Below are 16,553 nucleotides of genomic sequence, written 5' to 3' on the forward strand. Positions count from 1 at the left end.
CGATTTTGACCCCAGGGCTATAATTTAAACAATCTGGGTAGAGGTCTACCAGACAATGCCTTATGCAAAATATCTAAGCTCTAGGCCTTTTGGGTCTTTACAAGAAGGTATTTTAAGTTTTTACTATATGTACATATATTGAAAATCAATGACCCCTGGGGCGGGGCCGATTTTGACCCCAGGGCTTTAAATTGAACAATCTTAGTAAAGGTCTACCAGACAATGCCTTATGCAAAATATCTAAGCTCTAAGCCTTTTGGGTCTTTACAAGAAGGTATTTTAAGTTTTTACTATATGTACATATAGTGAAAATCAATGACCCCCGGGACGGGGCCGATTTTGACCCCAGGGCTATAATTTGAACAATCTTGGGTAGAGGTCTACCAGACAATGCCTTATGCAAAATATCTAAGCTCTATGCCTTTTGGGTCTTTACAAGATTTTTTAAATTTATTCTTATAATTCCTTTATGGTTGCCATGGCGACCAGATTTCTGCATGGAATGAAATTCTTTGAACAACTTTGGATGCCCTTCAACCAAGAATCAATCCTGCCAAGTTTGGTTGAAATTGGACTAGTGGTTTTTCACAAGAAGATTTTTGAAGTTCACTATATAATCTATAGAACACACACACGCACTCGCACACGCACACACGCACACACACACACACACACACACACAGGTGAATCGCTATATGCCACCGCATCGCAGATGCTGCGGTGGCATAATAATTGGGAAAAGTATAGGAAACTCAGGAACTTCAAAACAAAAGTAAAACGTGAATCTATTACCACCTACTTCATGGAAAGATGTTGCGGGGGCCCAAAGTCTAAAGCTTTCTGGCCAACAATCAAACATTTTTTAAGTCAAAAATCCATTTTGAGTCACTGATAGCCGATCAAACTAAAGTGTGTGATATGTTAAATGACTTTTATGTAAAAATATTGGGATAAATAATCAGACTATTACTCAAAATGAACATCCTAGTATTAAATTAATTAAACAAAACAATAACAATGTACAAACTTTCAATTTTTCTACTGTAACATCACTGTCAATTGAAAAACATCTAAAATCAGTAAACCCAAAGAAAGCAACAGGATATGACAATATACCACCCAAAATACTGAAATGCTCAGCAAATATAATTTGTAAACCTAGATAGTTAATAATATGATCAACACAAATTTATTTCCAAATAGTTTAAAAATGGCTCAAGTCACTCCAGTTTTTAAGAAAGATGATCCTTTTATTATGAAATTTTTTAGGCCTGTTTTTACCATCAATGTCAAAATTTTTTGAAAACAATTATAAATGAACAATTTAGCAACCATTTTGAAAATATATTTCATAATTATCTAGCTGCTTTCAGACAACGGATGTCAGACAACTCTTTCGCGTCTGGTTGAGGACTGGAAGATGGCGTTAGACAGAAATGAGCATGTGGCAGCAATCCTTATGGACCTGTCCAAGGCTTTTGACTGTCTACCGCAGTCCAAAAGCTAGAGGCATATGGGTTGTCTGAAAATACATGTTCTCTAGTTTCAAACTATTTATCAAACAGGAAACAAACAGTTAAAATAGGAGAATATCATAGCACTTGGCTTGAAACAATTAAGGGGGTGCCACAAGGCTCTATTCTTGAACCTTTGATCTTCAACATCTTCATGAATGATATTCTTTACTTTATAGACCTTTTTACAATACGATTTTCCATAGCAACGAATGTTGCATTTCGCGCATGCGCATTCTGCGTAGGGCAAAACATAAATATCTTAGCTCTAGCTCTTTGAGTTCTTTAAAAGAAGTTTTTTAAGTTTTTACTATATGCATTTAGGGAAAATCAATGACCCCCTGCGGCGGGGCCAATTTTGACCAAAGGGCTTTTCTTTGAACAAACTTGGTAGACACTCATAAGAAGATGTTTCATGCTAAATATCTTAGCTCTAGCTCTTTTGGGTTCTTTAAAAGAAGATTTTTTAAAGTTTTTACTATATGCATATAGGGAAAATCAATGACCCCCTGGGGCGGGGCCAATTTTGACCCCAGGGCTTTTATTTGAACAAACTTGGTATAATATTACACAATTTGTATTGTACACTTCCTTTGAATAACTGGATTGGTCAGGCGGCAAGTGTCAAACAGATTGGCACGCGAACGGTTGTTCATTCAACCGGGACATTTAAATACCATGATATTGTAAATCAGTTACGCTTATTAAAATGGTAATTTTATGGATTTTGAGAAGAGAAAAAATGTGTGACGTACATTATTAAAAGTAACATGTACTCGTATTACGAAGAAGCGGATAAAATGTGTGTTATATCTCTTCCAAACAACCCATCTTAACTTCTCAAGTTTTTGAATAATTTTTTTTTATTTAAAATATATTTATGTGACTTAAATTTTTTTCTGTTTGCATCACAGGCAAATCGGATAAAGAATATAATCAGGTACATATTGAAAAATGCATTATCACCTGTTCTGATATTTTTTCAGAATGATAATTAATCTCGATTTCATGTTTTAAAATTTCTTTTTTTTTTATATGAACTATTTTAACAGCAAATAAGTTGACTTTTCATTTGCTAAAAGATACATTTCCACATCTTCTTTAAAAAAATCTCAGTGTCTGGCCCGTGATCGTAAATTCTTACACAAGTATCTTTTCCATGCCTTTTTATGACATTCTTCGCCATATAACTATAAACCTTCAGAAATAAATAAGTTACAGTAAAAAATAAATTTTTTTATGGAAAATTCTAAGTTCAAAGGGAGATAAATCTGAAAATATTGGTGCTAGAGTTATGAACCTTGTCACATAAGATGGGGATGATGATAACGTAAATATATTTGAAGTATGAGGTTGATCCCTTAAGAAATAAAGAAGAAATAGTAAGAAATAGTATTTTTTGAGGAAAATTCTAAGTTCAAGGGGAGATAAATCTGAAAATATTGGTGCTAGAGTTATGAACCTTGTCACGTAAGATGGGGATGATGATAAGGTACATATATTTGAAGTATGAGGTTGATCCCTTCAGAAATAAATAAGTATCAGTAAAAAATAGTATTTTTTAAGGAAAATTCTAAGTTCAAGGGGAGATAAATCTGAAAATATTGGTGCTAGAGTTATGAACCTTGTCACATAAGATGTGGTTGATGATAAGGAACATATATTTGAAGTTTGAAGTTGATACCTTAAGAAATGACAAAGTTATAGTGAAAAATATTTTACTGCACCAAAACTTTAATCTAAAATCTGGACGCGGACGCCGACGCCCGGGCGAGTAGGACAGCTCTCCATATACTTCGTATAGTCGAGCTAAAAATGATTTCAAGGAAATCAAAATATGAAAAGAAAATTCACGGTCAATTGACTGCTTTGAAGCATAATCACAAAATAAAATTACAGGAAATTAAAAACCTTTTTAATACCCTAAAGGTAGAATTTCAGTGTAAATCATAGTAGAAGATTTGAGATATGATTATTTATTCATATTAACATCATTATTGGTTATATATTGATAAAAAAAAACCGAAAGACACAGTTACGTAAATATTTATTACAATAAAATATGAAAAAGGTATTTTCCATCCTATGCGACGCGCCGAGGTTAGCTATATTTATAATTCCCGTGGTGCTTGGGACAATCACTTGATACTGTAAATGGCAGCCATTTTACGATACGAAAATGCCTGCCCCCCCATCGGACAGTTTATCCAGCCGAAAAGATATGAAACAAGAGCTGTCCGTAAGACAGCGCGCTCGACTTTTTTATTGCTTGCCAATAAAAAAAGTTTTTGCAGTAAAAGGCAATACAAGAATCTCTGTATTTTTAAAGTGAACAATGGCCATGAGCATTAAGATATTTAGTGAAGAATTATTTTACTGAATTGTGTGATACCCTTGAACACTGCAGCAAAGTTTGAAATGTTTAAGTCAAAAGAGGGCTGGTAAGAAAGAAAAAAAATCATGATTGTAAACAAGTATTCCAACTTTCAAATTAATATCTCAAACAGTTCAGTCAAAAAGTGGACTGGTACTAAAAACTTAACCAAGATTCTAAGTCGATAAAAGGCCTTAATTTTTTAAAACAAATCCTTGACAGAGTTACCTTCTCTTGCGTACAGATGGGGGTAATGATGTGAAATAGCATTAAAAGTTTCAAAGCAATATCTCAAAGGGTTAAGGCAATAAGTGGATTTTACCCATATTCAATGTATTTTCTAAGTCAAAAAGGGGCATAATTCTGTCAAAAACCTTGACAGAGTTATGTCCTCTTGTCTGTTGATGAAGGTCGTGATGGTAAACAAGTATGGTCAGTTTCAAAGCAATACCTCCAATGGTTTTGAAATAAAGTGAGGTGGTACAAAAAACTTAACCAAGCTCAATACACTTTCTAAGTCAAAAAAGGGCCATAATTCTGTCAAAAACCTTGACAGAGTTATGTACTCTTGTCTGTAGATGGAGGTTATGATGGTGAACAAGTATGGTAAGTTTCAAAGCCATACTTGTAATACTTCTGAAATAAAGTGGGGTGGTACGAAAAACTTAACCAAGGTGTGACGCCGACGCCGGGGCGAGTAGGATAGCTCCCCTTTTCATAGAAAAGTCGAGCTAAAAATACTTGCAATTCAAAGTTTGTTTGCTACATAAAGATTATCGATACTCTTTGCAAACTTTTTCTCCGCCTGACTGTCATAAGTCTAATAATATTGATGTTTTTTTCATTGGCTTAAACCATCACGTTATCAATACACATGTAGGTGTGAACTAATTTCGTGTTCATTAAAATTATTCCGTTAATAGACATATAACAATTTTACTTACAAATAAATTGATAAAACAACAATCCCAGAAGCATTTAAGATAATAACAATAATTGGAAAAAAATAAATGCATATAAAGTGTAAATTTGTGTATGACAACTCACCCCCTAAAGAAAACATAAAAGACTCAACCAAAACAAGCATCTGCTTCTTTACCTAATTATGTATGGAGCAGAATTTGAGTATTTATTCATTTGACTACTTGTTGTTTTCATTTACTTAAGTTTAAATCATATTCCTACAAATTTGATTCATCTGTGAGTAAATCAAAGTTCTTTACTTAAATATTTATTTGTTCTTTCTTACTAATTGTTTATAGTAAGTTGCAATATTCTAAAGCCAATGCCAGTACTTCATCTTAATTCGTTTTATTTAATATTAGATACCAATAAATTACTTTTTGTTTTAAACATGTGCTACTTCTACTTATTTAAAAGAAAGTTTATTGAGTTAATCACTGCTTTATTATTATGAATGCCTAAAATTGTTCCAAAAAGGGCACAAACCCTTCAGTAGTTATGGAGATACCAGCTTACACGCAAAACCTTAACCAAGAATTTCTAAGTCGAAAAAGGGGCATAATTATGCAAACAAGAGGGCCAAGATGGCCCTAGATTGCTCACCTGACCCATCAAACTCATCCGAACAATTACCTAGACAAGTATTCTGACCAAGTTTCATGACAGGTGAGTCAAAAATGTGACCACTAGGGTGTTAACAAGGATTATCCATATTTGATCAGTGTGAACTAGTTTTTGACCCCAGGTGACCCATATTCGAACTTGACCTAGAAATCATCAAAACAAACTTTCAGACCAATTTCCAGGATATTTGGATCAAAACAAACTTTAAGACCAATTTCCAGGATATTTGGATCAAAACAGTAGCCACTAGAGTGTTAACAAGATTTTTCTATGTTTAGCTCCTGTTACCTAGTTTTTCATCCGAGATGACCCATGTTCGAACTCATCCGAGCTATTACCTAGATAAGCATCCTGGCAAAGTTTGATGATGATTGAGGCAAAAATGTCACCGCTAGAGTGTTAACAAACAAGTGTGGACGGACGACGGACATTCAACGATCCTAAAAGCTCACCCTGAGCTAGCAAATCAAACTTATGGGACTTGTGCCAATCATGAGAGAACAGAAATAAATAAAAGATTTTTTTTTTTCACATGAGATGTGGTTGATGATAAGAAACATATATTTGAAGTTTTAAGTTGATTGCTTAAGAAATGAAAAAGTTTAGTAAAAAATATTTTACTGCACCAAACTTTAATCTGAAATCTGGACGCGGACGTCCGGGTCTGAGTAGGACAACTATCCCTATACCTCGTTTAGTCAAGCTAAAAATCAGTGTAAATTCAATCATTACACTTTTAAGGTCAAGGTCAAAATTAGTTTGATCTCCATAAAGGTCCTGAAGGATGTTGTGTCTAAATATGAAAACTATCCATTCATAACACATTTCTAGCCAGTTACAGCAAAATTTAAAATTTGGAACAAGGTCAAGGTAATTTATGACTCAAGCTCAAGGTCAGTCCAATCACTTTATAGAAAAATTCCAAATGATTGTAATGTCCAATTATGAAGACAATTCATTAATAAAAATAAAGCTATTGCCATTTTGGTACATTTTTGGGATATTTTCTCAGTTAAAAAGGGGCAGTTTTATGTTAACTGTCTGAGTATAGACAGTTGCATTGTGATATTGCTTTAATATTCCAAGTTTCAAGTTAATATTTCAACCGGTGATGGGTCAGGATGGAACAGGAAAAAGTGATATAGCCTTCCAAACTATTTTTTTGTGGATGGAAAATGATTTCCTGATTTTTAATCCAATTAACAGATAAAATTGTGTATCAGATCAAGTCAGTCAGGATTACTTTTGACTCCTGACGTTTATCCTGTAAAGCAACATCTCCTAACATTTGTAGATTATACATTGTCTCTCCCTCTATCTCCATTTGCTTCTGTATGTCTCTACTTACAGTCTCTTTCAGTCCATTATTATCATTTTGAACCATATATTCACCAGCCTCATTAGTTATGATTCGGATTTCAATTGGTTCTTCTACTGTTGCATTATTTTCAGAGTGAACATGTCCAGGTTTGTTGTAGTCACAACTGTTGTTTATATTGAAATCTGTATCTTGAACATCTTGAACAACAGAAATGTTACTCCCAAGGCTTTCAATATCCATATTATCTTTTTCAATATCATCAACCTTTTCCTTTCTATGTTTATCATTTGTATTTTGGTTTTCAGAACATTGTTGAGTTTTCTTCTGCCCTTCAGAATTGAATAGTGAAAGTAAGCAGACATCCCTATTAGAAGTATTCATATCTAATAAAGCTGTCCTATCTTGTTTTTCAACCAGAACTATACCTTTAGTACGATGTGTAGGATATGAATTATTACTATCAGGTGGGTCACTGACCTGTTCACTTGTACTTGATACATTTAATGAGGTTTCCTCTTGTCTGGTAAGTACCACACTCTCATATCTAACAGTTTGTAAGCGAAATTTCCCATCTGCATGACGTTTATACCTGGAAAGAAAAAACTAGACTTATTATCCATCACCGCATAATAAACAATTACCATATTGACTCCAATTATTGTATTGTTTCTTTAATAAGTCCCCCACCTAACCACATTTTGTAGGGAAAAACACTTATCTTATTTTCAATAATTTAAGAGCAATCCAAAAAATCTAAATATTTTTATTTAAAAAGAACAATTAATGACTATCCAGCAATGTAAAATCAATAACCAAGAGCACCACAGGAATTGCAAATACATGCCAAATAAATGAGATCTAGGATTTGTAACTTTACATAAGAATAAATACATGGAAATAAGTTTTTCTATCTATGCGACCCCTGGAGCAGAGCCAATTTTGACCCTAGGAGCATGATTTTCATAAATTTTGTAGAGCAAACAAGGGATGCTTCATTCAAAATATCTAAGGCTTCAAAATTAATATAATATTTATGAGCATATGAAAATGACTGTGTTCTTATTACCTTCTTTGATTTAAAGCTTTTAAAATTCAGCAATACAAAAATGCAGTGGTAGACATGGGGTAAACTTATTATATTTGTATTTCTTCCTATGAACATATATGTTGTTTTAATGTATAATAAGACAGGAACAGCCAGGTACCTAATACCCCGGTCACATATTCACGGAATACGCCCACGGAAGAGCCACGGATTAATTCCGGCATCGTCCGTAGCTACCCGTACTTGTCAGTAGCTCTCCGTATTGTAACCCTAATCAATCGTAGTAGTCCTTGTATATCTGTAGCGATCCTTGACAATTTTTGAACATGCACAAAAATTTGCTACGGAAAAATCAACCGTAGCGTTTCCCTGCTAGTCCGTATTAAACCGTACTGATACGTACTAGTCCGTATTGATTCGTAGTCCACCAACTTGCCAAGGATTTCCACAGTTTGGTACGGAGAACTACGTATTTGTACGGTTACCCTACGTATAAGCTACGGTTTAAATACGGATTAATACGGAATTGTCATGGATAGCCACGATCGTAATACGTTGTACTACGGAGGTGCAGGGATTAGCACGGTCTTATACGGTTAATTGCGTTGCAACACGAAATGGTACGGAATGGTACGATCCACCACTGTTTAGTACGGATGAATTAAGTATCATGTACTTTTTCAAGGGTATAAATACTACCTTCTTGTTAAAAACAGACATATTTGCGGGAACATTCAATAAATGATAATTGGCATTTACTGGCTGCAACTTTATGTTAAAATGGCTCAAAAATGCGGAGGCAGTGGTCGAGCTGCTTGATGACATGCATAGTGGTAAAAATATATTAATATCGTACTACAATTCAAAAGTTATAGAATAACATTTAATGTTACATATTTTACAAACATTGGATCGTGAAATTGGAGTAAATATGTACATAAAACGAAGTGTCTCATAAGCCTCGGACGCTGGCACTTGAGTGATAAGATTAATTAACAAGCTTTTACATATTTATAAACAATAACATTCACGATAATTAATATAATTGTAAAAGGAACAGCAAATTTTAAAATTAAAAGAGAAGAAGTATTGATCAACATTTTTCCTTAATGATTACTAGTCCATATCTAATCAGGTAAGACAGACAAGATGGTGGACTAGAGATGGGCTTTTACGAAGACCGCTTCATGTTTAGTATGAGGCTTTCATGGCCGAACTTGTTGAGGATCCAGATTCACTTTAATCGGACCTGATGTGTCTCGGGGTTCGGACGCGATTAGGCCGAAACCCCTCCGCCAAATTCATTGAACTCTGCAATTTGTTTTCTAGGTTTTCTTTTCTTGTGAGGCATTTTGAAAATGAGCATGCAAGAGGTTGTTGACGGATGTAAAAGGTCTGTATAGATCCGCGGCAATTCGTTCTTCTCCGTATCAATTCGTTCTTCTCCGTATCAGACCGTACTTATTCGTACTAACCCTTGCTTATACCTTAGCAGAATGTAGTGTATCCGTAGTGCGTCCGTCCTGATTCGTATCGCTCCGTATCAAACCGTGTCGGTCCGTAACAATTCGTGTCTCTCCGGGGGCTTTTGGTGGTAAATCCGTACTCATACCCTTGTGTGTCTGTACTGGAACCGTAGCGGACTACGGAATTTCACATTTCCGTAGTAATCGGTGAACGATTAGACCGTAGCTCTTCCGTGGCATTATTTGTGAATATGTGACAGGGGCATATCATCAGCCCTTCAGTATTTCATTTAGAGAGAGACTGCCCACAATTGTAACAAGCAAATTCGTTGAATTTATATCCCCCGCCGAGTACTGGTTATTATTAACACAACAACTGAAGACATAAGGCTTTATTTATATATTAATCATGGCATAAACAGTAATATTCTTTGAACTTGATAAATATTCAGGGCAATAACAGAGCCATAACTTTGTGTTAAATAGTAAAATCTGGAAATGCCGACGATATGCGCATCTCCTCTTGGTATTGAAGGTTCCCATAAAGTTTCGTTGAATTCCAGCCAGTAGTTGCAGAAAACTACTCCGGAAACGATTTTTACTCTATATGCATACTACATAACTAATCAAGGGCCATAACTCTGAGTTAAAGGGTCGGACCGGAACAAGCCGACGATATGCGCATCTCCTCTTGATATTGATGATTCCCATAAAGTTTCGTTGAATTCCAGTCAGTAGTTGCAGAGAACTACTCTGGAAACGAAATTCCGACGGACGGATGGACGGACAACGCCAAAACTATATCCCCCTCCCGATTCCATCGGCGGGGGATAACAAAACAGTATTCATGTCCAAAGTTTTGATAAATTACCTTAAACAATTGACATTTTATATGCGTCATTTACAACTTATTGTAAGTGAATTTACAAATCTTAAGTAACATCAGTTTCAATTAATAAGATTGTCTTATTTCAAAATAATTAATTCATATAAACCTATAAAAGCTCCTTAATTATTATAATCTTAACAGGAAAAAATCTACATACATAAAGTTTGATAAAATAAAAAAACAACAACAACCAAACATTAAAAAGTAATAAATTTTTGGAAAACAAGAGCCACCGCCTGGTGGGGGCATTGCTCAACTTTTTACTTTTCCTAAAAGCAAACAAAGAAACGTTTGAACAAATCTTAACGTTTCCTTTTCATGCCACCGCAGCATCTGCCAAAATTGTTCAAAGAATTTGATTCCATGCAGAAATCTGGTTGTCATGGCAACCAAAAGGAATGATAAGAATAAATTTAAACTAGAAATGTGTCCATAGGACACGGGTGCCCCCACACGCCACTGTTTTGTCAATCTTATGACTCTAGGTCAAATATTTTTTGGACTACATGTGCCACAAGTTGAAAACAAAAAATCTTTTAAAAGTAAAGGGCAAGAACTTTACAAATACTGAATAAATCCACAAGCAAACCCCAAGGAGCATATTACCAACATTCTTGTGAACTTTCAGGCCTACAAGTCTAATACTTTTTGGGCTATGCATGAACAAGTTGAAAATTGCAAATTTATAGTACTGTAAGTCAAGGGCAATTGGTATGAAGGTGTTTAATTATCAGAAATGAAATATCTCGATATGTACAATGAATAGCGAACTGGAGAATTTCGCCATGCAAACATATTCGAATGAAATTATCTTATCTGCCAATTAATCACGCTCTTCGTTTTTTTTTTATTAACCATTTTGTAGTTCACAGAGGGTAATTATGTATGTCCTTGTTGAACCTATAAAAAGAATGATGACCTTTACATTGTGAAAGTCCGAAAATTTATTTATAGTAGTAGTTTTAATTTAAGGAAACGGCCATTCGTGTCGCGCTATGGTAATAAATAATGAACTGGAGAATTTTGCAGCAAATGAAATGCAAACAAATTCAAACAATTAATTGCACTCTTAATTAATCTATTGAAAAAATTTAATTAATTTTCACGAATTGATATATTATAGTATTATCATTTTGAAACTGTCTTTTCCGAAGGTTCTTTCCGGTTTTCTTTTTTAACCCATTACTTCATGAGCATTTTGTGAAAAATGGCTGTTTTCATTGAAAAGTCTCCTGTTACAAGTTCAAATTGCTATAATACTATAAAAACTGCTTCAACACTAATCAAACTTGGCACAAATAATGACTGGACCATTGCCCTTGCAACAACATGCTAAGGCTTAAATTTTCTGTTACCATGGCAACGAGGGGACAAAAATCACTATTTTGCGTCGATATTTTCCATCAAAATTGATTTCAAAGTGCTGCAACTTCTCAATGGATTGAGATAGAGTCAAATGCTTTTCAGCATTGGTTACACGTTACCTTATGATCAATCTGGGGTCATTTATAGCCTCTTACAAGTCCAAAATTTTCTTGGCGTCACATAGATAGAAAAACTTATTTTCATGTATTTATTCTTATGTAAAGTTACAAATCCTAGATCTTATTTATTTGGCATAAATGAAAAAAAACAATGCAAAATAGTGATTTTTTCGCAATTTTGAGACGTCCCTCACGGTTGCCATGGTAACAGGAAATTTTAGATTGAGCATGCTGTTACAGAGGTTATAGTTCAGTCAACATTTGTGCCTAGTTTCATCAGTATTGAAGCATTTTTCATAGTTTTATAGCAGTTTGAACTTGTAACAGGAGGCTTTTCAATGAAAACGGCTATTTTTCACAATATGCTCATGTGGTAAAAGGTTAAGGCCGAGTGGTTAAGGTCGTTGACTTCAAACCTCTTTCCCCTCACCTCTGTGGGTTCGAATCCCGACAGGGACTTGGATTCTTCCATGTGAGGAAGCTATCCAGCTAGCTTACGGAACGTCTGTGGTTCTACTCAGGTGCCTGTTCGTGCCTGAAATAATGCAAGGAGGGGCACCTGAGGTATTCCTCCACCAGTAAAGCTGGAACGTCGCGATATGACCTATACTGTGTCGATGTGACGTAAAACCCAATCAAAAAAAAAAAAAAATATATACATACATACACACCAATAAATATATATGTTCATTTAATGCAAAAATCAGTGAAAATTCAGTAATTTAACCTTCAAGGTCAAGGTCATAAAAGAGCCAAAGTCAATTTGAGTTTGATAAACATGAAGGTCTTGTCCTTAAGAATGTTCTGTTATAATATGAAGTCAATCCATTTAATAATGACAAAGTTACAGCCAAAAAATGAAAATTTCAATGATTTGACCTTCAAAGTCAAGGTCATTTTTGAGTGAAAGTCATGGTCTGTCTGGTTATTTTAAAGGGCTATCCTTGAAGATTATTACGTTCAAGTTTGAAGACAATCCATTCAAAAATAACAAAGTTACAGCCAATAATAGCCAAAAAAACTAGAACTATCACTAAATGTGATTAATACCCCCGCAAGACTGCTTGGGAAATGAGGAAGTTACTAGTAACAGAATACCTTGCAAAAGAATTAAAATATAGTTATGGTGGTGGGCAATTAAATATAGTTGTGGTTCTTGTATGTTGCATTTCCTTTTAATGTGGTTGACCATTGATGAAGTTTTATTAAATTACTCTGTAATAAGTCCAGAACAAGTTACACTTCTTGAGCACTGCACTTCCTCTTAATGCGCTTGACCATTATTTGAAGTTGCATTGAATTCTAAACATTAGTTTTTAAGTTATGCACCAAACAAGGAAAAGCAACAAAGGGCAATAACTCTACAAATACTGAAGATGGAGTTATGGTTATTGTACACTGCACTTCCTCTCATTACCCTTGGTCATTGTATCAAGTTGTATTTAATTCCAATACCTAGTTTTCAAGTTATGCACTGAACAAAAAAAGTAACAAAGGGCAATAACTGTAATTTGTCCAAATAGAGTTATGGTTCTTGTGCACTGCACTTCATCTCACTGCCCTTGACCATTGTATGAAGTTTCATTGAATTCCAACAATTAATTTTCAAGTTATGCACTGGACAATAAAAAGTAACAAAGGACAAAAACTCTAAATGAGTCAAGAAAGAGTTATGGTTTCTCTACATTGCGCTTCCTCTCAATATACTTGACCATTGTATGAAATTGTATTGAATTCTAACTAGCAGTTTTCAAGTTATAATATGGACAAGAAAAAAACAATGAAAAAGTAACGAAGGGCAACAACTTTATAATTACTCTGGACAGAGTTATGATTCTTGTGCACTGCACTTCCTCTTATTGTGCTTGACCATTGTATGAAGTTGTTTTAAATTCCAACCAGTACTTTTCAAGTTATGCTCCGGACAAGGAAAAAAACCCAAAGGGCAATAACTCTGTAATTACTTTATATAGACTTATGGTTCTTGTGCACTGCACTTCCTCTTAATGTACTTGATGATTGTATGAAGTTGTATTTAATTCCAACTAGTAGTTTTCAAGTTATGCTCCAGACAAGGAAAAGTAACAAAGGGCAATTACTCTGTAATTAGTCAAGAATCTCAAGATGGCGTTATGGTTCTTATACACAGCACTTCCTCTCAATGTGCATGATCATTTTATGAAGTTGTATTGAATTCCAATCATTAGTCTTCAGGTTATGCTCCGGACAAGGAAAATGCAACGGGCTGCTGGACCGACCGACCGACCACCGAGTGACTCCTATATACCCCCCCAAACTTCGTTTCGGGAATATAATGAAAATTTCAATAATTTGACCTTCAAAGTCAAGGTCATTTATGAGTGAAGGCCAAGGTCTGTCTGCTTATTTTTAAAGGGCTATCCTTAAAGATTATTATGTTCAAGATTGAAGACAATCCATTAAAAAATAACAAAGTTACAGCCAATAATAGCAAGAACAAGCAAAATTTGGACTTTTGACCTTGAAGGTCAAGGTCATTTATGGATGAAGGTCAAAGTCAGTGTGGTCTACTGAAAGGTCTTGTCCCAAAGGGTTGTTGTGGCCAAGTATGAAGACAATACACCAAGAACTAAAAAAGTGATGATCCATGTACAAGTTAGCGGACGCCCTGGCAACGGCTCCAGCAACGGCAACGCCGCCAGGACTATAACAATACCTCAACTTTTTTTTCAAAAAAAAACAACAAAAAACAAGATTGCATTTGAGAAAAATGCTATGCCACCGCATGGTTCAAATTTCATAGCTGTGCATCAAAGGACAAGAAAGTAGGTCACATCATCAAAATCTAGGTCAAAGTTCAATTTTACAACTAAAACTGTGCACATGGTCAAAATTTCATTGCTATACATCAAAGGACAAGAAAGTAGGTCACTGTCTCCTTGGGCAAGGCATAATTTTGACCCAAGGGTTTAATAACAATCTTGATACAGGTCCACCAAACAACATTTCAAGTCAAATATCTAAGCTATAGCTTTCTCCCATTCAGAAAACATTTGTTTTATTTTCTGTTTTTAATATGTGTACATAATGAGAATCACTGCCCCCGAACAGTGCCAATTTTTGACATTTGAACAAGTTTGGTTAAGGACCTATAAATGATATTATATATCAAATATCAAAGCTCTATGCCTTGAACCTTCAGACAAAAATTTTTTTTTTTTCACTATATGTACATAATGAAAATCAATGACCCCCGGGGCAGAACCAATTTTGACCCCAGGGCTATAATTTGAACAATCTTGCTAGAGGTTTACTACACAATGTTTCATGCAAAATATCTTAACTCTATCCTTTGTAAATTTAGAGAAGATGATTTTTTAAGTTTTAACTATATACATATAAGATAAACCTATGGCTCCAAGGGGCGGGGCTAATTTTGACAAAAGAGGCAAAATTTGAACAACTTTGGTAGATTACCTTTAGATGATATTATTTAACAAATATTAAAGCTCTAAGCCTTGTACCTTCAGATAATAAGATTTTTTTATTTTTTTAATATATGTATATATTGAAATCAATGACCCCCAGGGCGGGGGTAATTTTGACCCCAGGGCTATAATTTGAACAATCTTGCTAGAGCTTTACAACACAATGTTTCATGCAAGATATCTAACCTCTAGCATTTGTCATTTGCTAGAAGAATTTTTTTAAGTTTTACTATATACATATAAGGATAACCAATGACTCCTGGGGCGGGGCCGATTTTGACCCCAGGGCTATAATTTGAACAATCTGGGTAGAGGTCTACCAGACAATGCCTTATGCAAAATATCTAAGCTCTAGACCTTTTGGGTCTTTACAAGAAGATGTTTTTAAGTTTTTACTATATGTACATATAGCAAAAATCAATTGCCCCGGGGCGGGGCCGATTTTGACCCAAGGGCTATAATTTGAACAATCTTGGTAAGGGTCTACCAGATGATGCCTTATGCAAAATATCTAAGCTCTAGGCCTTTTTTCGGTTTTTACAAGAAGGTATTTAAAGTTTTTACTATATGTACATAGTGAATATTAATGACCCCCGGGGCGGGGCCAATTTTGACCCCAGGGCTATAATTTGAACAATCTTGTTAGAGGTCTACCAGACAATGCCTTATGCAAAATATCTAAGCTCTAGGCCTTTTGGGTCTTTACAAGAAGATTTTTTAAATTTATTCCTATAATTCCTTTTGGTTGCCATGGCAACCAGATTTCTCCATGGAAAGAAATTCTTTGAACAACTTTGGAAGCCCTTCACCCAAGGAACAATCCTGCCAAGTTTGGTTGAAATTGGACTAGTAGTTTTTAACAAGAAGATTTTTTAAGTTCACTATATAATCTATATAACACACACACACACAAACACACACACACACAGGTGAATCGCTATATGCCACCGCATCGCAGATTGCGGTGGCATAAAAAGTCCAGCTAAAAATGCCACAAAACATTTTTTCACCAAAATTAGTTATAAGGCCACGTGTTAACATGGAAAATCTAGATTTTGGGTAATTCCAAGGTTTTTCATAATTTTTTGTTAACCTTATCCCTCATATAGACATGTTTTGACGGCTTTTAGTCCCCAACCCCCTTTTTGAGACCTCAAACAGTGTAAAAATGCCCTATTTAGGCCCCAAACATTGTTTTTTTGTTTGAAAAACGGTGTTAAAAAAAAAAGTTAACTTTTTCGGCGCCGCCCCCTTTAAAATGATACATAAGGGGTTGCCAGAAGGGGATGTGCCCCCTTCTGTTTGTGGGGTTTGAAGGGGGGCTACAGTCCCCCTCATCTCCAAGAAAATTTTGAAGGGCAATAACTCAAAAATTATAAAGGGTGTAGTTATCATTATTGTGCACA

General features: G+C 34.9%; 1 protein-coding gene across 1 annotated transcript in view; it reads right to left on the minus strand.

The window, feature by feature from the left end:
• Positions 1-3,549: 3,549 nt before the first annotated feature.
• LOC132717811 (histone H4 transcription factor-like) overlaps positions 3,550-16,553 on the minus strand; it is a gene marked incomplete at its 5' end in the record, with an annotated part of 48,716 nt that continues 35,712 nt past the window's right edge. Inside the window, 1 exon segment of the mRNA XM_060701376.1 lies at positions 3,550-7,385. Within this exon segment, the coding sequence (XP_060557359.1) occupies positions 6,695-7,385 (691 nt within the window).

This window comes from Ruditapes philippinarum, unplaced genomic scaffold, assembly GCF_026571515.1.
Source record: "Ruditapes philippinarum isolate M1 unplaced genomic scaffold, ASM2657151v2 ctg4152_1_1_1_1, whole genome shotgun sequence".
Taxonomy (NCBI): domain Eukaryota; kingdom Metazoa; phylum Mollusca; class Bivalvia; order Venerida; family Veneridae; genus Ruditapes; species Ruditapes philippinarum.